The sequence below is a fragment of the Callionymus lyra genome, chromosome 13 (genome assembly GCF_982586985.1).
Source record: "Callionymus lyra chromosome 13, fCalLyr1.hap1.1, whole genome shotgun sequence".
Taxonomy (NCBI): Eukaryota; Metazoa; Chordata; class Actinopteri; order Syngnathiformes; family Callionymidae; genus Callionymus; species Callionymus lyra.
Genome location: NC_141830.1, coordinates 10,982,636 through 11,007,452, shown reverse-complemented (window position 1 = coordinate 11,007,452; position 24,817 = coordinate 10,982,636). Strand labels below are relative to the sequence as shown.

At 37.6% G+C, this 24,817-nt stretch overlaps 2 protein-coding genes across 4 annotated transcripts; both read left to right on the top strand.

Annotated features, from left to right (window-relative positions):
* Positions 1 to 759: 759 nt before the first annotated feature.
* Positions 760 to 15,897, top strand: tagapb (T cell activation RhoGTPase activating protein b). 3 transcript variants are annotated; one of them, XM_087806104.1, is made up of 14 exons: positions 760 to 887; positions 3,464 to 3,543; positions 6,877 to 7,047; positions 8,753 to 8,917; positions 10,496 to 10,537; positions 10,659 to 10,740; positions 10,810 to 10,863; positions 11,632 to 11,695; positions 11,881 to 12,026; positions 12,370 to 12,531; positions 13,026 to 13,135; positions 13,323 to 13,509; positions 14,291 to 14,372; positions 14,483 to 15,897. In XM_087806104.1, exons 1-14 carry the CDS (start codon positions 813 to 815, stop codon positions 15,508 to 15,510), a joined length of 2,448 nt encoding a protein of 815 aa, XP_087662230.1. In that variant the 5' UTR covers positions 760 to 812; the 3' UTR covers positions 15,511 to 15,897. The 3 variants fall into 3 exon arrangements, with proteins under 3 accessions (XP_087662230.1, XP_087662232.1, XP_087662233.1); XM_087806106.1 differs by lacking the exons at positions 760 to 887; positions 3,464 to 3,543 and adding an exon at positions 5,930 to 5,973; XM_087806107.1 differs by lacking the exons at positions 760 to 887; positions 3,464 to 3,543 and having other exon boundaries at positions 6,976 to 7,047; positions 8,753 to 8,906.
* Positions 15,898 to 18,011: 2,114 nt separating this feature from the next.
* On the top strand, positions 18,012 to 22,820 carry rsph3 (radial spoke head 3). The gene is made up of 8 exons (XM_087805025.1): positions 18,012 to 18,213; positions 18,869 to 18,947; positions 19,044 to 19,170; positions 20,621 to 20,766; positions 20,852 to 21,055; positions 22,117 to 22,279; positions 22,361 to 22,447; positions 22,663 to 22,820. The coding sequence occupies exons 1-8, from the start codon at positions 18,104 to 18,106 to the stop codon at positions 22,719 to 22,721; spliced, it is 975 nt and encodes a 324-aa protein (XP_087661151.1). The 5' UTR covers positions 18,012 to 18,103; the 3' UTR covers positions 22,722 to 22,820.
* The last annotated feature ends 1,997 nt before the right edge of the window (positions 22,821 to 24,817 follow it).

Here is a 24,817-nt window from a genome sequence, read left to right as displayed (position 1 = left end):
TATACCAACATTATTAAATTGAATTTAAAAGGCTACAAATTAAACAATGTTGAATTAAGAAATTTTATTTTTGAAATAATGGAATTAGAATGTCATACTCTATGTGTAAAAAAAATATATACATTCAATATTCGACTTTTGTTAATATAAGCCTTTTAATATAGAATCTATTTAATTAAATAAAAAATGAAAGTGCTTAAAAACCACAACTTGACCCAAGTATAAAGATGATCCTGTTAAATGTTTGCGACATGTATTTATAATTTCATAGAATAATGTCACTGTCTTCTATCAAATTGTTAAATATATAAAGTATATATCACTATAACGCTGAATCAGCAGGAGCCTGTGTCTTGTCAAACATATATTCACATATAGAGTTTGTGTTTTACTCATTTGTCATCAGTTCACGCCTCAAGAATTAAAGGCTAATTTGTATTTTAGAGAAAACCAAGATTTTTTTCCAAATAAAAAACCCTTTCAGAAAGAAATATTAGATACAACAGAAATGTTATTTTTTTAAAAAGTTTTCTATCTGTTCCGCCCGGGAGCACACGTCTTACTGACGGGCACTGGGCCCCAGCCTGGTGGTTTGGGGGCGCCTCATTGGAGCAGAACGGGACAGTCCGGGGAGGGAGGATGGTAGGGATGAAGGGGAAGTGGGTGGACAGTCGTATTTTCATTCGAGGGTAGTTATTGTTCTGATCCACATTAGCAGCAGTGAGAACAGCATGTTCCCCTGAGGGCGACTGGGAAGCCAACAAAACATTTTGAAGAAGACAAACGACTGGTTGTCAGGTGGAGGTTCCAGCATGGACTCTCAGGATTCCAGGATCTCTGCACGGAGGAGAGGAAGTTATGATGCCAGTGCGACATCCGTGCGCCCTGTGAGTACCAATCGCACCTGTGAGGACTGAATTGCATTCAAAAATAATTGCTGTCGTGTTACTCTTGTACTATAATAAGAACTCATAAATAATGAATCAGAGAACATCCTGGAATATCTTTTGATAAAAACCTGCAGCAGGTCATTGCATAATATACAACACAACCTGTTACGCAATCAACACACCAATAAAACAAATACATAAAGGCATGATAATAAACAAATAAACCTCTATTACTTTTTCAACCAGAAATCTATTTTTTTATTTATTGTCTAGTTCAGTACAAAGATAATTTACAGCACCTAGGGGTGTAATTCCAATATAACAATGTATCAACCTCATATTGAAAAGAAAAAAACACAATACACACAATTAAACAGAATAATTTTACTGTTAAATATTAAAATTCGAATCACTTCAATAAACCAGTAATAAATAAAAGCAGCGTTTCCGTTATTTAAACAGTTATTTTGGAACAAAATCCATAGTCATTCTTACTTGGATGCTCTTTAATGATCTAAATCAAATTCCTTTCCATTAGTTTTACTTGAACCAAATAAATAAATGGACTTGGTGGGCCTTGAGTTTGATACATCTGAAAGGGGATATTTGAATAAAGTTATTATTATTATGTGCTGTGGAAACAGATTAGTGAGATTTGTAAGAAAGAAGGCACGAAAAATAGATATTTAGTATTAGACGTGGTTATAAAGACCAACTGTCTGATCCCATAATATAGGTTTGTATTGGTTTTAATAAACTCTTGCATTATGGGTAATGCATGCACTGCAGGTTCTCAACACACTAATCTAGTCTTTCTTTGAAATGCTTCGGAGATAACAAGTAAGAAGAAGATGTAGACCACAGGTAAGTGTATGGAAATGCTTAACAATAAGTCAAATGTAGTCTATGTCTGTGTTTGTTCACTCTTGTGACATATCTATAAGTTAGCTCCGAAGCTAACGTTTTAGCTCAGGAATCAGCCTAAGCTATGCTAGCAGCTAGGCTAACTACCTAGCTTGCAATGCTAGCAATGACGTTGTTGATTCTTACTATTTGAACATTGATTTAAATTTAAAAGCGATTAGTTTTTCACGATGTAAATACTTCTGATAAAAAAAAAAATCTATAATATGTTAATGAAATGTATTTATGTCAGTAATTTACAACAGTGTAATATATTAACAATATACTAAGTGAATTATATTATTGTTGAGTAATGTGTGTTAATAATCTGAAATGTGATTTAAAATCACACAATAGATAATACAATATTATATAGATTTATGTTCAATTATTTTGGGTTTTCATTCTTCTTTTACGAATTTGTGACACAATTCCAATCCAACATATCATATATTTTCCAAATGTAATATATATTAATTTTATCATAAACATAATTCTAATTTGAATTAATTGCTCCTTGATTGTATGAAGTTCAAATAATTTAGTCCATTTCTTTTTCTGTTTTTTTTCCCACTTCTAAGGAGATGACAAATGGGAGTAATAATGAAAATTGAATATATTGTTAAAAGGCTAAAAAACAAAAACAAAAAAGTCACAGACAGGAAAAAGGGTTACTTTATGAAATACGAGAAATCAAATAATATGAAGATTTATGTCAATTTACTTTACATACAACTGCAATGAAGAAAGACATTTTGCATTAAAATAATGTCACTTTGAAATGTAATTTTTTAACAACAAAAATATGTAATAACTTCCCAACTATATTGGTTAACACTTAAATATGTGCATTATATAGGTGCATATTATTGTTGTTGTTTATCTGGGAAGAGGTCATCCGTGCAAGACTGAGGTATTGATTAAACTATAGTCCCTTTATGAACAAACAGAAGAGGCCATTGACAATAGAGAGAGGTTCTTTATGTGACCAGGTCCTTTGTGTTGTGTCCGTCACGTGTCTGTGAGCTTGTTTACTCAGAGCCAATCCAGGACCTCGGCATTTGTTAATGTTGTTTGTTGGTTCGACAAAGCCTGGTTTCTTAGAGGTGCTGAAACAATTAAGACCACATCTTGATATGCAATACATTCTGCCAACTATGAAGAAAGTGATGATATAAAATAAAATACTGACAGATTGTTATTTATCTTTATCTTTAGACTTAGATTGTATCATCTTGTTCTTTCTCTTTATTTCTCTTTGTTCTTGTTTTTATTTTATTTTGATTATTTTTTTGTGAAAAATTGCTATATTTGCTGTGGATAATTGGAAAAAACAATTTCCAGAAGGAGACCTCCTGAGGGATCAATAAAGTTCTACCTAACCTAACCTAACCTAATGGACTCCACTCTCATAACCTTTTTTTCGCCGAGATTTCAGACGAGGGAGAACTTTATAAAGTCATAAGTTCAAAACATGCTCATGATGAGGGACTAACTGCATCTTCATCATTTGAAACATGTTCCCACGCTTCTAACAAAATAACAAAACAAAAAACACATAAACAAGGTTTAAAAAAAAAAAAAATTACTTCACATTGATACCTCTGATGACATTTGACACAAAGAAACTGAAAAGACTTTTCAACATCTGAATCTCTGTGTCCCTGCAGCACTTCAAAATTCTGGCTCAAAGACGAAGATCCGCTCCGTCTCTTGTCTTCGGAAAATCTCTCCCGTGGTCCCCTATCAGGTGGGTCAAGCAATTCAAAGACTGACCGGATGATCTTTTCCTAATCAATAGGGTCAGAGGTTCTACTTGAGAATTTAAGACTAGCAAACTGGTGTTGACGTCACACCCGGCAGTTTTGATCTGATTTTTAAGCAAGGTTTTAATGAGAAAATAAAATTGTAATATAAGGGTTTAAGGTGACATTTACTTGTTCAGTCCTGTTATCAATAGCTTCATAAAAAACAACAATCTATTTCTATGCCAAAGCTGCACTGGATTATGAGGCGCATGTTGTTATTGAGTGACTGGGCTTTGTGTTTTGAAATCCTTAACTTAGCAAAGTCGAAACAAAAAAATGTTGACAGGTTTTTCGTGTGCTGTAAACCTCAATAAATCAATAATGCATTGTATTGTAAGGCTCACTGTTGATCTCTAAGAATATTAAAGGATTTTAAGTGTGGTTTGTAGTCAGACAAAAATATGGTATTTTATGACTTCAGGATGTAATGTCATCATGTAGCCAAACCAGCAATAAACTAGACATTTTGTTCTTACACAATTCCCCAAAATGTGTTCAAATAATGGATAACACTATCTTTAATTAAGCAGAATTTATTTTGCAAAAGTAAATACACAATATTGTAAAGTTTTACTCAGCATAAATGTTATACAAATTATTTAGATGTTGACGTTTAACATATATTTTTTTCATTATTTAATCAGTTACTGCTGATGACTTCCCCCTCCGTAGTGAATGTTCAGGGCAAGTCAGCCGCAGATGTCAACAGCTGTACACAAAACCACGTCACCTGTTGTTGTGTTATTCTAAAAAAAAGGCTTCACGTGAACGGTGAAACATATTGAATATACTGTTGCTCTTGATTAAGATTCACATCATAGAAAGAGCAACACATTATTATCCTTCTGCTGTTTAATATGGAATTAAAAAAAAAAGATTGAATACTTCCAGGTGGTTGTGTTTAACATCAGTCACTGAAGTTGCAGATGTTTATACCTAATTTTGGTTTGTTTCTTCTGCCCTACATCACACGTTTGACCTTTTGGCTCTTTCCAAAGTGGGCAAGAACGTCATAGTTGCAGTATATGTCAAACGTATTCTCTTGCTTTCATACGCTCACACAACACATTTAATGAGTTTCCTTGAGTGGGTCATAGACCACTACTTTCACTATTGTGGGCGATGTGATCGAGACATAAACTCTTTCTAGATCATCTTCAGCTAAAGTAACTAAAAGGTGAATTATTCTATAAAAGCAGACAACATAAGAATACTTTTCTATAACTGGTTTCTAGAATTAACTTTGTGGCTTTTCAACCAAAAAATGTGCATTTAAACAAACAAATGTCATTGTTATTCTTATGAATAAAGACAACTATTCAGCATAAGTAATATAAATGCTCCATTGAGAGCTTGTAAATAAAAGCAATCCTAGTCTGAACCAAGGTTCATAAAATGGCTGAAAGTGAAAAAAACATTTGCGATACGTAATGGGTTATTTCATGACCAAGTGCTAGTCATTATCCACCACAAAGAAAAACACCTGACAGAAGAAAGGAAGACTGCTTTTTGAATGTGAAATTATCAATTTGTGATGATTTGAGATTTAACTCCCACCAAAACTGGGCTTTTTTCTGTAATATTTGTTCTACCAGTGAGAGTCTGTGTTGATTAGTGTCTGAAGAGTTGGAATACTACATTTCCTATTAGTGACTAAAGTACTGCTGCTGTGGATGGAATCTGCCACTTGGCTTTAATGTGTTATTATCAGGCTGAATACTGTCGACCTATAATTGTGTAATTGACCTAATTTGTCCTGAGATAATAGACGCATTTGGATTCTGTGTATGCGTCCAGAGTCAAAGCTACGTCAATGAATAACAAGATATTTCCAAACAGTCTGCAGTCGTCCTTTACTTATATATCTATTATGGACTGTACATACAGGGTGACTTTATATACAGTGTATAAACACTTTAGGTTAGGTCAGGTAGAACTTTATTGATCCCTCAGGAGGTCTCCTTTGGGAAATTGTTTTTTTTTCAATTAGACACAGCAATACAGCAATTATTCATAAAAATGAAAATAAAAATAAGAACAAGAACAAAGAGAAAGAACAAGATGATACAATCTCATTTTAATGATAAAGAACATAGATCAAAGAAAAATAACAAAGACAAAGGATACAAAGACTATAATAGAATAGAACATCATGATACCTTCGCTCCACTTCTGCCCCCGAACTCAGAATTGTACAATCTAATAGACTGAGGAATGAATGAGTCCTTGAATCTATTAGTTTTGCATTTGGGAAGGAGCATTTTACCTTACACCCATATACTTTATTCATGAGAATACATGAAACACAAAGTATACACCATGGGACCTGCTATAGTCCCTTAAATGGGATCAGAAATTGAATCTGAATGCATGTGAATACCAAGAGAATTGTTTAGTGATGTGTGTAATGCAGTCAGTGTAAAAAGAGACAAATTAATACAATAATGTTTGTGAATTCTATTAAATAGTTTACACTAAATTAGTTTTAATACACAGCTAATTTATAATTTTAAAAGTCGGAATATGTTTTTGGGACAACCTGTTTACGTACTTGGCTATTATTAGTGCGTAACTACCTGAATACATAAAGATGAATTCCATCAACCAAATGTTTATTTCATTTGACAAAGGTTCACCCAAAGTTCAAACTCATTTCCTACTCACCCTCATGTCGACTAAGGGTTGGGATTATTTTCAGATTAATTTGTTCCTTTTTCAGAGTTATGGTCAAAAATATACATCCTTTTTAATAAGAGACTGGAGCTCAGTGGACAAACTTCCTACAAAAAGATGCTTAAAAACATCCTTATGCCTCCATACTGCTCGTCTGTAACGTCCATCTTGTGTTGAAGCCACGGCAGAAGAATTGTTCCGGAAACACATTTTAAAAGCCAACAGTCTACTGTCTACAGTGGAAGCTATTAATGTTATATTTATCCGGAGAACCTCCGGTTTTTATTAAATTTCATTGGAGTCTCAATGATTCATAACTTGGCACTTACACCATCTATTGCCAGTCTGGGATTTTTGCTGTACGGATAAACAATTATCGAATTGTGTGTGTCAATGTGTATGCTGTGTTTTTGTAAAAGTCCTGTGAAATTATCTCCTTGATGTTGGTATGTGAGTGCTTTTCTAGTATTACTGTCACAACATTATTCCTACTGGCTCAAGTGAGCTCAGTTCTTTTGAAGAAAAAAAAAATCAAATCAAAAGAGCAATGTAGCACTTAAATCACAAAGCCATCAAGTCCTGACTGTGTTTCACTTCTGTAGTGAGGAGACTCCCTGCCGGGTGTCAGCGGAACAGAGCCCGTTTGTTCACGGCCTCACCAGTGAGAATGGACCGCTGCTGCTGGATGAATGCGTCCAGGTGACTGAGGGAATAAAGACCCGGGAGAGACATCTGTTCCTCTTTTGTGATGTCGTCATCTTTGCAAAACTCAGGTAATATTCTGAACATCACACCCTGCTCGGGATACAATGAAAGAACGAGGAACTATGATTAGTAATTGTCTCTCTGGTGTTGACGGGAAATCCCATCATAACAGGAACAGAAACAGTCTTGTAAAATCACTATGGAACGTGTGATTTCACATGAATGCAAAAATTCTTACGGTATGAAGGCCTTACAGCAGTCGATAGCTTTGTGATGCAAGAGCTGGGAATCTGTGATATTTCTGCCATTAGAATTGGACCGAGGGGGGGGGGGGGGGGCGCTAGTGAGCACGCAATGGCGTAAGGTGGGTATATTTGAGCTACCACCGACTATTATTTGAAGGTATGTTTTTTTGTCATCTGACATCGACAAAGGAGCTGTGAAACGCAAATATAAGTTCGTCATTGATCCAGTTCTGGTCATATCGCTATATTATTCTTCACGATGGTGAACTATTTGAAAAGATGCAGATTCCCCGGAGGAACCGCCACACTCCTCGTAAGTCCTCGCCCTCAGAATATATATAATATCAGAAATGGAGCATTGTCTCCCAACTTGGAGGAGTGGAGAAGGAGATCAGATTTTTAACCAAAAAATGGAAAGACTAATGAGTCACTGCAGCATCCATATTGTAAACATTTCAGGAGTCCCCCGGATCTAGCTCACCCGTAGCCGTAATATAACGTCTGAAAGAAGTTTTCAACACATATAACGAGTTTCTGGTGGACAGATCACACAGAGGAACGAAACCGAGGGCGAACTTGAAGCCCGGTGTCATCGTGGCCAAAGTGCACTATTATCAAGATTGTGTTGACATCTTTCGCGTGCGAGGGAATTCGATCCTCTCAACTATCGAGGAAATACTGTTTCCATCTTCCCGGACTATCATCAGAGTGTGGCAGCAGCTCTGTGGACGGGAAGGATTTCGCTACGGAGAATTGGACCGAGAATCGTCACATTACTGTCAGATTCAGTCTTGACATACCTTTCCAAAAAAAATCATTATTCGCATCACATAGCAGTTGACTTTTTTGACAGAAAAAAACAGCGTACTGATACCTTCTAGAATTCTATAGTTTCTGTAACGATCAGCTTCTTTAGAGGGTCGCTAAACAATGAGCCAAGCTCAAAACATTGTAAACTTGCCCAGGCTTCTAAGATTACGAAAATGTACAGGAGTGTTTCCAAAAATCCGGGATATCTGCCCATTTGATCACCGTTTTCCAAAAAATTACCACAGTTTTTCAAACCATTTAATTTGTCATTAGTGAGTGTTTTTTTGCAGAGTCGTCAATCAGCCATCTTTCTATTACTTACTAATGGGGGCCAGTAGAGAACAGCTAGTTTAGCGAGCTTTATTTTGATGCCATTCTAACTGTAGAAAAGGGATTATGTCCCAATAAACATCGCCTTATTAGCTTTTCTAAAATCACTATTGTTCTGGATTTAACTCAGTGCCTGAGTGAAATTGATTTTTTGGTCACTCAAACGTGCTGCTGTTTTACCTCGTGGGAATCTTAAGGGACAATCTTTGCACTTGAGTTCTAAAGTCTCTTGCTCCTTGAAAATCTTTTACATGTTGCTGAGAGTGTGTTGCGTAAGAGTATTTCAACAAATAACAAGCACGAACCACTGACCTGAATAATAAGGTCACAATAGCTTTAGAAAACGCTTCACATAGTATGGATCTAACCCGCTTGGGTCTCTGGGCAGGTCACCTTACAGCTACCGTCTGAAGCACAGAGTGGATCTGAGCGACATGTATCTTCAGGGCTTAGAGGAGGATTTCGATGATGAGGAGCTACCGTGGGGTGACGTTGACACCCAGGTCACCCTCATCATGGCCTGGCCTTTCACCTTTTGTTTGGTGTGTTTTAGGTAAGTTGATTTATCGTTTTAATTTAAAATGTAGTTGTAAATTGTAATGTTTGTGTAAAACGTCATAATGTTGATTCACCGTCAATAAGGGTGTATCGATTATTCATCAAAAAAGTTTTAATCATAGTTCTTTAATGGTTTATATTTCGGTAAAGTGTGTACAAAAACAATAATGATTTATTGACAACTAACAAGAAGATATTTGTTAATTTTGGTGTTGCTATTTAACTTCCGGCCACTAGATGGCCACAGTCATTACTTCCTCTGCAGCTATGGCAACAGAGATCTGAGCGATGACTGAGGACAAGAGGATACAGTCGACTCCAGCAGCGTTAAAAGCTGATGTTTGGACATATTCTGGCTGTCAGTTCTATTAATTAAACCAAAAGATAGTTAGATAGATAAACTTTATTGATCCCTCTCGAGGTCTCCTTCTGGAAATTGTTTGAAGAGAGAGGAAAAATAACAATATTGCAATAAAATCCCCCCTGAAAATAATGCAAGTGTATCGAAATATATCACATCGGAGTAGTATCGTCAGATCAATGTATTACTAGAGCCCTAACAGTCAACGGTCCATTTGAAGAGCAAAACAGTATTCATCGTACCCATATGGTGATTATCAGATTATGGATGTCATTTTTTTTTAAAGATACTTAAAAAAACATTAAAAATAAGGAAAATAATTCAATGGGAATTTAGACTTTCTTTTATTGTCATTGCACAGAAAAAACAGAAGTGAAACTGGCAATGAAATGTTGTTGCTTGGCAACCGTTAAAAAACACAGAAGAGTAAGTTAAAAATAGTGCACAATTCACAAAATAATCGAATGGATTCAGCCGGCGTCCAATACTCCTAAAAGATTCTAGGTCGAGAAACCATGTGACATTTGATCATCTCTATAAAAGGAAGTATAAGAAGAAAAGTGAATTCCCCCTAAAGTCACAAGACAATAAAGGAAGTGTTGAGTTGTGTAGGGATTTATCAACAACTTGTTCTGAAAACCACTGACCTTTACAGCAAAAAATACCAGATGCTAATGGTTCTTTGCGAAAGCCTTTTATTGACTGTGCATGAGGAAGGAAAATGAATGCATTGCATTAGTAATACATGGTTTATTCCCATGTTTAAAATGTTTGGAATACCTTTCAAGTGCTGTAAGGGCAGTTCTGGACATTTTTTGTTGTTGTTGTGGGAATTAGCTATTTTCTATCTCAATGTGAATCCAAACACTCTTTTGTGTTTCCTTTCTCTGCTGTCATACATAAAATCAAAAATGTGATTGGCCTACAAAAGTCTGTGAAATGACCTTTTTGGAAATAAACTTGAGAGGTTCAATCTCTGAAGGTGTAAACGTAAGCAAAAGTTTTTGTTTGCATTTCCACTGATGATGTACCCGACCTCAGCGCAGCGTCGTCGAAGGGGAAGTGGAAGGTGTCTGGTTGGGGGAGGCCGTGACGCCTCTTCCTGTCCCCATGACTGCACCAGACTTTCCAACTCATGTGTTTAGAGCGAAAGTGATTTCATTTGTTTGACTATTGTAGTAGTAACTTACCAGGTGGATGTTTCACCCGCAGCTCACCTGAGGTGAAAGAACGCTGGTTTGAAACTCTCAGCAGGTAAGAAATAATATTTCATTTAAATGATTTTCCACAACTCTGCTTTATCCATCATTTTTATTTATCCAGATTATAATATAAAGTACATTATTCATCTTCATTCTTTTTGTTCATCTTAAAGCAAAATTAATCTTGCCAAGACACGTGTGGGTAGTTCGATACCACCAGCTGTCCTCATGAAGGTGTTGAGCAGCAGCTTAATAGTGAGTCAGACATCATTTTTGGTGAGAGAAAGTTCACAGAATTTAAATCTGTTATTTTCGCTGTTTCAGAATAAAGAGGAGTCAGGAGGAGGAATGGAACAATTCATCCAATCTGCAATTGAAGTGAGGGTTCTTTCAATATTCTTTTGCTGAAGTGAAAATGGTGGATCAAGTTAACTTGACATTTTCACAGGTTTCTTGATTTGATTTGACCTTCTTAGGAAACATTAGCATTTATTCGTGTTCACTCTAAAATATTTCGTTTTTCTTATTGTTTACCTAATTTGTATTACTATTACTGAGGTTGATTTAAGTAGCTTTTGTTAATTCTCTTTTTTTCCCTTTATCCAAAGTTATATTTTCAATTATCAATACATTTGTGATATAATATATAAGTTCAAATTACTTTATTATGATTTAAATAGTGTTATTTTTTAACATTTAAATCTGATATTACTAATTTTACTGTTTATTTTTGGTGTTCAGTGCTTAGTATGATAATAATAAAGAACATTTATTTTCATTTAACACTTGAAAATTGTAGTCATGTGATTATATTTCTGCATTTTTCTATTTTGGTCTTTGTATTGATTATATTTATCCATCTTTTTTCTCTATTTCTTAGTTAAGTATTATAAATAGGTCAATTATGTATATGTTAAAAATGTTTTTTCATGTTTTTTTTCTGAAGAAAGTTTTATAATTAATGTAAATGTGCAACATGTAACAGCAGTTAAACATGAATGAAACCACTTCTGAATTTCTGACCATTATTTCCTACTTCATGTGGCCCTCATTATGTATCGTTTGTTTCTTCCTAACTTCCTCTGGAACACTCTGCTTCCTCTTATCGGGCCAACACTGCATCTGTTTCTGTTTTTTTGTTTCCAGTGCGATGCAAAGATGCCGCCACTGTCAAAGCACAACCAAGAAGACAAACCGGCTCAAATGATTGGTGAGTTTTGAATCGTTTTTGCTGAGATAAAGGGGCGGAGCTTGTGTAAGGAAAAGATCAACCGCAGAGTGAGAAAAAAGGAAATCTGATAGCAGCAAATATAGAAAAGGTTTGATCGCGGGCGGACAACAGTTGTTGATGTTGTGGTGTTGGAAAAATGGACCAACTTTTTTGGTTTCCAACAGAAAACAAGTGGAACCTGGTACGGAGGCTGAGGAAAGGGGCCAGTTTCGCTAGCAGAGCAGGGTCGACCGACCGCAAGACGCACCTGTTCGGTCTTCCCCTTCACAAGATCTGTCCCGGCGACTGCTCCCCCCCCAAACCAGTGACCGTGAGTTTGTAAATGATTCCGTTTATGCGTGTGTGTGAGTGGCTGTCTGTTTATACATGTTTTGTGATGGATAACTACCCATGTTGTCGCACACCTCAAAGTAGCTAGGAGAGAGGCCTGGACTCCATTTTAAAGGGGGAAAAAAAAGGAAAATTAAAACATTTTTATAACATCTATCTTTATATCTTCAGGGGCTAAAACTGTTTTTCTGTCTAGCGAGAAACTTATTGACACTTTTGTTGTTATCAACCTTTTTTCTGCTTCCTTTTAAACAAATAAAAACATGAGTGACACCTCAAAATATCATACTTGCTGTGTTGTTAATGTGACAACTCTTTCTCAGGAGATGCTGTTGCTGCTGAGGAAAAGGGGTCCAGCGACCGAAGGGGTCTTCAGAAAGCCTTGCAACAGCAAGAACATGCGAGACATCAGAGAGAAACTGAACAGTGGCCAGGAGGTGGACCTGGAGGCTCAGCCTGTGGTCCTGCTGGTCGGCCTGCTCAAAGTAAGTCAACGATTCACTGTTAATAATGAATCATAATCAAGCGAACTCAGCTGACCTGAAACCAAATGACCTCTGAAACACAGAACTAGATGATATCTGAGTCCTGCACTTATGTAACTCACTTCCTGTTTTCATCTAGTGGACATAGAAGAAAAACGCTTTAAAATTCAAGAATATTTGTTATTATTACGTTTCTGATGAGATTTTGGTTGTCAAAACATACATTTGTATTCTTTATTTTTTAATATTTAATAGTTTTGATCCCTAAAACAAGAAATAATGTTTTAGAACATTTTTAATATTTAGCTGTTTAGTTTGTTTTAATGAATTATATTTGCCTTTTTTAACTGTCCTTGTATATCCTTCATTTGATCTATTTTGTTATATTAGCCAATAAAACTCTTTATATCTTTATATCTTCTTGTTATACGCTAGAGAACTTAATGAAAGCCACTTTCTTTGAATCCATCTCATTGTGGCTCTTGTAATTGCAGAGTTTTCTGAAGGAACTTCCTGGTAGCCTGTTGGTTTCTGAGCTCTATAATGAGTGGATTATTACTCTGGACATTGAAGACATTCAGCAGAAGGCTGTGGCCTTGAAACTGTGAGTTATGGCACCATTAATTCAGCAGTTTAAAAATCTGATCTCATCTTAAATCATCTTTCATGTCACAATCTTTACATGAATATTAATGAAATTGATTTGCTAGGAAGATTAAAATATCACATTAGGAAAATATATACTACTCTTAAGAAAGGCGGGGAGTCTGATCCTTCTTTGTACCCTGCAGGCTGGTGGAGCGGCTTCCGTCGTGCAACAAAGTCCTGCTGCAGCACCTGCTCTGCCTCCTCCACCACATCCTGGAGAACGCGGACCTCAACAAGATGGATGCCGTCAACCTGGCGATCTGCATCGGACCCACGCTGTTGCAACTCAACGACACGCCGCTGGAGGAGCAGAAGGAAAAGATGGGAAAGGTGCACAGTCGATCACGCTTTCTCTGACTTTTTAGATGGATGGATGGAATAAAATACATTTGTCGGGATGAAGTAGAATAATAAAAAACAAATCATTGACGTTGCCATTCACGTTTAGTCTCCCTTGGAGATGCAACTGTCCACCACACATGGTTTTGGTCGGACCTTTTATTTATTTCACCTGAAGGCGTCACATACAACAACTTTGTTCTTCCTTACCCGCTCTAGTAGAAGAACTCACATTTCTCCGATCCTTAAAACTCTTCACTGGCTTCCAGTTTCTTTCAGGATCAACTTTAAAATTCTGGTTCTTACTTTTAGATCTATTCATGGTCAGGCTCCTCCTTACATCAGTGATCCTATCCAGCCTTAGACCCCAGCTCGGGTTCTGAGGTCTGTGGATCAGAATCTACTGATGGTTCCTCACACACGGTTCAGGACCAGAGGAGAGAAATCCTTCCAGGATGTTGCTCCTAAGCTTTGGAACGATCTTCCTCTCTCTTTGCGCTTGATGGATCTACTGACTCCTTTAAGAAACATCTTAAGACGTTTTTATTTGTTCAGGCTTTTCCTTGATTTTCTGGAACACCCGTTGTGTTATCATTTTTATCTTGACCTTTAAAGTATATACTTTATTGAATATTCTTTTGATTGTTTAAGCGCGTTGTGACCCTGGTCTGGAAAAGCGCTATACAAATAAAAATTACTTACTTACTTACTTACTTACTTACATTGGTTGTTGAGTTAAGATTCTGATGGACTGTAATTACTATAATTCCAGGTCACAGAACTGACTCAGTTCCTGATCGAACACGTTGAGATGCTCGGTGAGAATATTCTGAATCTTCTGGACACAGATGAAGGTACGTCAATCCTCCGACGGCTAAACAATTTTGTCTCTGTGTGTGATTGAGTTTGACTCCTCCGCTCTACCTGCTTGCACATTAGTAATATTTGGTCATTTTCACGACAGACTCGCTGTGCTCCCAGCATCCCGACTCTGCGTACGACAGCACCGACCCAGACGGGGAGGCGGGTGAGAGTTCGTCGCACGACGGCAGCAGCTCGTCGCCGTCGTTCAGGCCTGACCCCAGCACGCGCGACTCCTGGCCCTCGGACACCGTCTTCGACCCGAAGCCCATTTTCGCCCGTCGGTGCTCGGAGCCCATCATCGCTCATCTGGCCTTCGGCGAGAGCCTGAGCAGGAGTCACGACGACTTCTCGGTGGAAAGACAACACGAGAAACCGCTGACCAAACCCGTTTCTGACGACTCACTTCTGGTCACGCGTCGGTCGGATCAAGCGCTTCCTTTCACGACCTCCGGCCGCCTGGTCAGTGCTGAGATTAGAGACTGTTCCTGCTCCTCTCTCGAGAGCGCCGTGTCCAACCAGTCGGAGGAGTCCGTCTTCACCAGCTCGCCGGCGGGTTCTCCCACCTGCACCAAGAGGAAGACTTTGTCAGAACACTTTCCCAAAATCAACCAAGACGCCAAGATAAGCTCACAGTCCGTGAGCACCGTGACCAAGGTGCTGATGAGAACCAGAAGTCTGGGTCGCTTCAGCAGAAACAGCCTGAGGAAAGAACCACAGAACTCCTTCCCTTGTGAAACCCTGCAGGAGGACTCCCAGTGTGAGGTGGAACCCGCAGTCGAGCAAAGACTCCGCCCACTCTCCGCCATCACGGTGTTCCGACAGGTGGACAGCCAACTGGCCTGCAGCCCCCCCTCATATCAACAAGCGGTCCATAACGTCCCGCCGCAGTATGGATCCATGACAGTTCACGAGGCCATCAAGCTGGAGAGAAGGTCTCGCCCATCCTCTTTGAACTTCCCCTCCACCTGCGTGACCCCGTGTGACCCACAAGTGGTCGTTGGGGGACAAGCTTTCCGCCAGAGAGCCATGTCCGAGTCCGTCTCTGCAAACCACCACGAGACTGTGACCCGGAGATGCAGTCAGCCGGTCTTTGAGGAGTTTTCTTACGCCAAGGAGTCTTACGTCTGACTGGACAAGTACTTTTTGAGAGGCAGAAACCAGTCAGTTCTCCTACGATAACAAATAATAATAAGAATTGATAGTATTTGTGTCTTATCAAGATTAGGAAAACTGCTGGAAACTTCTGGTTCGCTCCGGTAGACTTTTAACCTTTATTTTCACAGTCCTGTTCTTTTTTTTTTCTTCTTGATGTTGATTCCTCAGCAACACTTTGAAAGTAGTACTATTTAGAGTACACATTGTAAATGTTGTCCGATGGATATTTAGTCTATCAAAAGTTAAGCTATAGAAATATCTCTGAATGTTGACAAAACAAATCTCTGGCAAATCACTAAAGCACTTTCTCAGTTTTTATTTGTACTATGAGCATCTTTATTGAGTAATAAAGTCATAGCATTGAAAGCTTTGTGGCATTTTTATCGCTATGGTTACTGAGATAAGTGGTCATTAGTATATGAACGTGAAATAATACTACACACATGAGTTAACCAATCAGGTGTTGGCTTAAACAAGCAACACCTGACTGACAATTAATTGATTACTGTCTTCAGGCGCCTGATTGGTTCAACTATATGTGCTTGACTGGTTGGAACAAAAACCTACACCACCCTGGCCCTTTACTGGACCGGTTTGACACCTGTGCTATACAATAACATCTGATTGATTTTGCTTTGTGCTTAGAACCTTTGACATGTTCACTGTCACTCAAATGTAAAATAGTTTCATTAGAGTGCAGCTCGTTGGATATCACTTTGGAGTGTTGCGTAACCTTCAACGAGCCTTACCAACAGAACAAAATGTTCAGCGAGTTCGTTGAAAGAAAGAGGAAACCAGACTTGATCACATGATTTGTTTTTTTTTCTCTTCTCTGAATTTCTGCCGCCTGATGCCACATTATTTTTTCCCCTTTTTTTTACATCACATCAGTAGCAGCAGGTTCATAACACTTCCCAACCCAGCGATGCTGCCGGTGATTTGCAAGTTGAAGCGGGAAGCTTGCAGCACCTAAGTTAGCATCCGCAGATTCTTAGAATTCTCCAAAGAAACGTTTGACGTCGCATGATCTTCTTGAAATCTTATCGCCTTCCTGAGCCTAGAGGTGTGAGGTGACACTTTTGAAGAAGTGCTAGAAAGCAATAACGATTATGTTAAGCGAAAGACTTTCAGTTATATAATAGCTGTAAGGTGACACTTCTTAACCCTCTCGCTCGGGCCCTTGAGTCAATGTATTCTGAGGGGACACCCCGTGCTGTGGTGTTGCGCAACACTGAGAATGGACGCTAACAAGGAGCGGTCCCGTTTGAGGTCGTGAAATGAGTCACGACGGTTTAAATGAGGACATTTGAATCTGTGATGCAACTCAAAAGGGGCGACAATGGATAGAGAAACCATGAGGCCTCGGGAGGGGCGACGACAACAAGCAACTGTCCAACATTTTCACAGAGAATTTTTGGAGAAAAAGGGGAAAATATAATACTTTAAAATGGATATTGAAGAATAAAAGATTTGTTGAAAAATCTGCAGGTGAGTCGTGCAAATAAGAAACTTCAGAAGATAGATAGATAGATAGATAGATAGATAGATAGATAGATAGATAGATAGATAGATAGATAGATAGATAGATAGATAGATAGATAGATAGATAGATAGATGGATGGATGGATAGATGGATGGATGGAGGGAGGGAGGGAGGGAGGGAGGGAGGGAGGGAGGGAGAGAGAGAGAGAGAGCGAGAGATAGATAGATAGATAGATAGATAGATAGATAGATAGATAGATAGATAGATAGATAGATAGATAGATAGATAGATGGATAGATAGATAGATAGATAGATAGATAGATAGATAGATAGATAGATAGATAGATAGATAGATAGATAGATAGATAGATAGATAGATAGATAGATAGATAGATAGATAGATAGATAGATAGATAGATAGATAGATAGATAGATAGATAGATAGATAGATAGATAGATAGATAGATAGATAGATGGATGGATGGAGGGAAGGAGAGAGAGAGACAGACAGAGACAGACAGACAGACAGACAGACAGACAGACAGACAGATAGATAGATAGATAGATAGATAGATAGATAGATAGATAGATAGATAGATAGATAGATAGATAGATAGATAGATAGATAGATAGATAGATAGATAGATAGATAGATAGATAGATAGATAGATAGAAGACTTTTTAGCAGTGAGTAACAAAGATAAACTTACATTAGGTTCCCCAACACTTTTACACAAAGAAAATAGGTAATTAAGAGCGTAATACTCCTGAATCATGCTTTTTATTTATTATTTTATTAAAGTAAACAATGTAGTCAAATACTAAAATCATAAAAAATAAATAGGTTAGGAAATAGTGAATAAGTAAACAATAACATACTAAGAAGTATAGTGCAAAGGTGCTTCTAAGTGTTTTTGAAATAAGTAAATTGAATCAAAAGCATAAATAATCGACGACCCCCGTCCTCCCGGAAGTGACGCCGCACTCCACTTCCTGGATACTGTTGCTACCACAGCTCCTCTCGTGAACTGCTCAACAGGCAGCAGAAGACGACACACATACTTTTCCATCATTTGTGTAAAAATGTCGTTTGAAATATACAACCAGACACGTCCAGACGGACTGTATTATTTCACCAGTCATCCCAGACCCGCGGAGAAAAGGCCCAAATATCGAAAGGACCCGCCGACGTCGTGAGTTTATTATCTTTGTGTCAAAACCATCGACACGGATGTGACGTATTTTTAAACTATTTTTTATGTATATAAGTTCGGTTTCAATCGTTTTAACAAGACTATGAAAACTTAAAGAAGGCGAAGAGAAAAATAATAGCTATAGGTCCTTTACGTGTTTCCGTAGGTCAAGCGATTAAAGTCATTCTTCTGAATTTTATGTCATTAGTATAAAGTTATGTTTATATTATTTTTATTTCCTCTATATTTCTGATAAACTAATTAAACATATTTTAGGGATAATCTTCAGTGCTTTAGGGTAGATAATTAAAAAATGTAACTAAAATAATAATAGTTTAAAAAACACATGTTTCAAATATGTTAATGTTAAGAAAAAAACGATTGACTATTAATTTTTTTGTCTATCTACCTGATATGTGTGTTGATTTAACATATTTTAAGTTACTAGTCAATGATATATTTTATATTATTCCAATTATTTTTACGTCCAGAACATGGGGGTTGTCAGCAGGTTTTTCTAGTCCCTGGCGACACCATTTGCAACATGAATATTGTCATGAGAGTTCACACATGCACATCACACATCACACTGTAGTAGTGGAGCATCAGGGCTGAATACTGATGTGCAGATCACATTTTTCTCTTTGCACCTCAGATCACACAACAAATATGGAAAGGTCACCAATGATCGTCGCTCTGCCAGAGGGAGCGTGTTCGACCGACACGCATCGACCGTGAGTCTGATTTCCTCTTCTTCAAGTTCTTCCTGGTCATTACTAGGCAATATTATATAAGATGCTTAAGGATTTTACTATGGCAATAAAAAACAGCTGGCAGAAATACAAAGCCTGATGGAGAGCAGGAGGATTGCAGCCACCAGCATATATGACAGAGAGCAGTTGAGGTCCAGATCTCCTGAGCCTGTGCGGGGCAGGAAGAACATGGACGTTCAAACAGGTGAGATCTTCCGTACGAAAACTGAAATAATGATCTCTTGAAAATGTCCAATTTGCCGAAAAGTAAAAAAGATCAATACAATTCACTTTAAACACTATTCTATGTTATTTTTCTTTGATCTATGTTCTTTATCTTTAGACTTAGATTGTATAATCTTGTTCTTTCTCTCTATTTCTCTTTGTTTTTGTTCTTATATTATTTGTATTTATTTTTTATGAAAAATTGCTGTATTTTCTGTGGCTATTGGAAAAAACAATTTTTTCAACAATCAATAAAGTTTTACCTTACCTTACCTTATTCATTTCTACCAATAACAAGACCAAGATAGCTAGGAAAAGCCACTCATATAATTACAGTTGTACCTAAATGATTAACTTCAATTGAATTAATGAATTAACCTCAAACATGTGTTTTCCAAATTACCACTCATTTGATTATTTAAATATATGTAAAATACCCAATTGCATTCATTTTCTACGGTTTATTCTTTCATTGGGATCTATTTATTTTGGACTGTGAGAAAAATGAGTTTATGAGTAACCCTACACAGAATTCCACATAGGACAATATAAAAGTGGTGTGTATTAGCGAGAATCTGGCCATTCGCATCACGATCCACGGACAATAATACGATATATCGCGATAGTCTAGGAACAAGGATTTATTTGTAGTATTGTTGAGTACTTGACTCTGGTGTTGCGGGATTTGTTTTGAAATCAAAATATGCCCGAACATCAGCTTTAAAAGCTGCTGGAGCCGACTGTATCCTCTCGTCCTCAGCCATGCTGATGAATTCTGCCATCTGGTTGCACAGACGTTTAATTGCTACACAAAAATGAAAAAAGGTGTGAATATTTGCATGTCAATTGTAAACATAAAACAAAACAAATGACTTTGTTTTAAACACACTTGATTGAACTGTAAACCATTAAAGAATTTGAAGATTATTATAAAGTATTGATATTTTCTCACACCCCTAATAATTTCAAACCACAGCTTAACATGCTTACCAGGAAATGGGTACATGTTCTGGCTATTTCAAAGACATGGTTTCTTTTAGATGCTATACAAATGGCATCATGCGGGCAAGTTGACAATTGAGTTAAAAATATTTATTTGCCCTTTTTGGTAGTTTGATAAGTTCATTTTAAGCTAAACCTTATTAAAACTATCTAAAAAAAGATGTTTATTTTCATTTTAATCTAAAAAAACGTTATTTTCCGCTGGATAATTCACCGACCAGCTGAACAACAGGACAACTAGCTGCATCCTAAGATCACATTAACCCCCATGTAACTCTTTCTATCACTCTCTACTTTTAAAAGTATAAATCATGTTATAGTGAAATTACATAAAGAACCTATCATTTGTAATATGTGTCCAACATAATATAAAAAACGTCTTCATCTGGTGATTCTGCTGAAATGATCTTGACACTGAAACCCTCCAGAGCTCTACTTGGAAGAACTGAGCGACATCATCGAGACTGCAGACACTTGTTGCCAGACGGACAGTTTCCTGGAACGTCCGGCGACTCCACTCTTCATCCCGGCCAAGACGGGGAAGGATGTGGCGACGCAGATAGAAGATGGAGAAGTATTGTCTTCGCGATGAATTGAAACTTCTTTTTTCTTTTTTTTTACGGCGTCGTGATGGATTTATTTTCTCTCCTTCTTCGCAGTTGTTCGACTTTGACCTGGAGGTGCAGCAGCTGCTGGAGGTTCTGGTGGGGAAGACGCTGGAGCAGGCCCTGCAGGAGCTGATGGAGGAGCAGGAGCTGGCGTCGCTGAAGGCCCAGCAGAAGTACTACGAGGAGCTGAGGCTCGCCGAGCTGGTGGAGGTGCAGCGACTCCGCGAGCAGGAGATGCGACGCATCGCAGAGAAAGTAAGACTTCAAGTTAACTTCACCCTGAATTTCACTCATTTTCTGCTCACCCTCATGTCAACTAGGGGTTGGGATTATTTAGAGTAATTTTTCTTTTTAGAGTTATAGACAAAAATGTTTGTTCATTTTAATGTAGCAACTGATTCTTCGTTTTCTTTACCTTCATCTAAAAAGACACTTAAAAACATCCAAATACCTTCAAACTGCTCGTCTGTCACGTCCATCTTGGATTGAAGCCTTGACATGAGAAATTGTTCCAGAAAAAAAAGTCTTTATTTTTAACTTTTTGTAGCAGAAGCTAACAAGGCTAACATGCTACACAGACAGGAAGTACTCCGGGTAAATATCGCTTCCAGTGCAGACTGTAGACTTTAATAATAAGTTTACAATAATAACAACTCTTACCGAATACATCCAACTCTGGTCTGGTGGTACGTCATTTAAAACAGTATCGCTCCAGGGTCCGATACTGGTACATGGGCTTTTGCCACAGATAGAAAAATAAAATCAAAATACTATAACTCTCGGAAAATCTGTTCTGTTTAAACAAAAAAAATGGTATTTTCTGTGAAGCAACAACATGTAACTCAATAAGCTAGTTTTAGTCAAGTTTACTCCAAAAATAAACCTGTAAACTAGTGAAAACTAGTTAAAACACAAACTATTTATGATTTTTTGTACTGTTTTTCTCTGGAGGTTGGTACATGAATATAATGCCGACATTAAACCAGTCCATAGTGACAGAAAAGTTTGAAGTTGCTTTGTTCGTATTACACCAAAAGTTATTCGGCACCATAAGGTAAACAATGCTGTAATTTGCTGCAGATATTTGATAAATAATGTTTTTAAACATCAATCACATTAACATTTACAGCAGATCTCTTACGAGAAAATATTCTTATATTTCTGCCTCGAGGCTCTTTCAGTTCAGCTTTGAATCCTGACACGTTTGTAAGCCTTAAACCTCGTTTATTATTATCAGACTGTGACACTGCCTGACATTTAATATCGCTCTTCCTGGATATTACATTTGTCGACCGCGCTTCATCTGTCCATCACAGGAGCGCAGAGTGATGGAGCAGAAGGAGGTGCTGGAGAAGGAGAAGGAGTTGGCGAAGAAGATTGCCGCCCAGGCTTTTGCCCGCCGGTACCTGGAAGGAGTGGAACCCTCGGTCCTCGGCTCACTGAGGAAGCAGGGCTGCTTCTTTGACCCGCTGAAGCGAGGTTAGAGATTGTGATGAGTTTTTTTTTTTTTTAATTAAGTTCCAGCTTTATTTCACATATTGTGTTTGCTTTTTTTTCCAGAGATCCAGACCAACTTCATGCCATGTCTGATGTCGGAGACGATGAAGAGGCTGCAGCAGAGGGAGGCAGTGAGACAAGTGATGGACAGTAAGAGATGTTTATCGGTTCTTTATTTACATTACAGAGTGATTCATTTCTTACTTGCATACATGTGAGGAAACAAAGTTCTTATTTAATAACTGTCGCTCTAAAAAAAAAAAAAAAAAAGCATCTTTGTATGGGGTCAACAGTTACTCCTCTGGCGCCCCCTTGTGGCGGTTACAAACACGACAGCTGGTTGATATTTTCCTTTCTCGTTGCAGCGATCATTTATGAAGTTGCCCAAAAGAGTCTCGCGATCGACCGGCGGAGACCAGTGTGACTAGACCCACGTCATTTTTAATAAAACTTGAATCAGATGATTTTTTCTATATGTGTTTTTTCCCTTGTTCTTCAACGTTGAATAAACTTGAAAAATCGACGTGTTTGCCTCATCTTTTGAGATCCATTTTAACTTAACTTTGAATTTACAACGCGAGGTCACTGAAGTGTTTTTATGAGTGTTGACTTGTGTGAGTGATAAGTTAGTGTCAATGTCGCACAGTGTTGGTATTTCTTCTTCTCAATTGTGTGCATTTGTTCTATTGTTTGTGTGAAAGTAAGTTCGACAGTTCACTCGTGTGTTTGTGTTGATTTAAGAATAATATCTTTAGAATAATTGTTCTTTAAAGGTGGATCTTTGGAACTAAACTGTCAGCTTTTAGCTAATAAATGTATATCTAGATGGATACATTTTATGGATCCCTCTGGAGATCTCCTTCAGGAAATTGTTTTTCCAGCACACAGCAATAAAACAAAGTGCAAATCTAAAGATAAAGAACATAGATCAAAGAAAAATAACAAAGAAAAAGGATGAACAAGATGGAATTTCATCTTTTCCATCATCAATGATGGACAGTAGTTTGTCGAGTGATCTCCTCTGTGCAACTGTCACCATGGTTTTTAGTGTGAAATTTGTGCTTGACATTTAACTTTTTTTTTTCTTTACACATTTAAAAAAGAAAGAAATATATATATATATATATAGTATTAACATATATATATATACCTCTTCTTTTTTTTTACAATAATATACATATTTATTTGTGTTTAAATGTATATTCATCCATGAATAAGTTTGTTATATTATTTAAGTAGTTGTTTTGTTTGCTTAGAAATGTTTGTGGATATGATTAATTTGAGTGTAGGTGTATATTCTGATTCTTCAGTTATTATATTCACAAGATTCTTTTTTTTTCCTGGACTTTATCGTGAAAGTCAAAAGTAGCCACTTGTGACACAAACTAGTGTGAACGCTCCCCTTGTGACTAACACATTGTTACTTATTGTGTACTAAATGTTTTACCTTTATCTGGTGATGAATGAAGTGAAACACATGAGAGTGTTCTTATACTCCGGTGACTAATGTCTTCAACTCCGACTATATACCGGCTCTATTTTTAATCCTGCCCTGTGATTGGTCCAGCTCCTCTCCTGGCCCCGCCCCCCAGCACATGACAGAAACATCCTCCTTCAAAATACTTGAACACTTGAATTAAAAGGTACCTGCCGTGACGTCACTGCCACACTAATTTCCACTGTTTGTTCCTCACCAATAATAACCAGATAATTACTATTAAAAATCATAATGAGTTCAAAGATGGTATTGTTTGAAATTCCTTTGGTGTAAAAACTGACAAAACTAAACAAACTTTACAGAATGTTTCATCAGTCGTGGGCTGAACAAAATGTATATTAATAACCGGAAGTAGGAGTCTGGGTTTGATTTATATTTAGATTCTATATTCTTTAAAGTAGTACTAGGAGGAGGTTTTTTCCATTTCCACTACCATCCTGGCCCCCTTTGTAGCGCCCCCCTGATGAGTCCCTGGTTTCCGTATCTCCGCCAGTGCGTCTCGCCTCTCTGGCGGGATGAGCGCCATCTTGTGGCGGGATGAGCGCCATCTTGTGGCGGGATGAGCGCCATCTTGCGCCGGACTGATCGCGTGTAATCTGGAGCGTCTGGACACCGCGCCGAGAAGGTTCTTCATATCACCAGGTAAACTTGACAAACACGCCTTTAAAAACTTCCTTTTACAAGCGGACTGTCGAGTGAAACACACTTTTACGGACATTAGTGGGGTTTTTTTTTATCCCTGCAGCGAATGCATAAAGAAATGTGACAACAGGTGTCTGCGGGATTAACTGACTCACACAAGGAGGAAAACAAAATCTCTACACAGGAAAAAAAACACTATTAAATACGTGGTTCTGTTTTTAAAACTTGATCACGAATGTGTTTTTATACTCGGATATATATTGTGTTTATTCATGGCATCAATGTGAGGCATTCATAACATTGACGTGAACCACTCGTCGACACGCCCCGACTTTTAGTTTTTTATATTATTTCAAACCTACCTTTATTTAATCACTACA

Coding starts and splice junctions, on each gene's coding strand:
- rsph3 (XM_087805025.1), top strand. CDS start 18,104: ATGTCGTTTGAAATATACAACCAGACACGTCCAGACGGACTGTATTAT. Junction 18,948..19,043: donor TCGACCGACACGCATCGACC/GTGAGTCTGATT, acceptor AATAAAAAACAG/CTGGCAGAAATACAAAGCCT. Junction 20,767..20,851: donor CGCAGATAGAAGATGGAGAA/GTATTGTCTTCG, acceptor CCTTCTTCGCAG/TTGTTCGACTTTGACCTGGA.
- tagapb (XM_087806104.1), top strand. CDS start 813: ATGGACTCTCAGGATTCCAGGATCTCTGCACGGAGGAGAGGAAGTTAT. Junction 11,696..11,880: donor CAAACCGGCTCAAATGATTG/GTGAGTTTTGAA, acceptor GGTTTCCAACAG/AAAACAAGTGGAACCTGGTA. Junction 14,373..14,482: donor TCTTCTGGACACAGATGAAG/GTACGTCAATCC, acceptor TTTTCACGACAG/ACTCGCTGTGCTCCCAGCAT.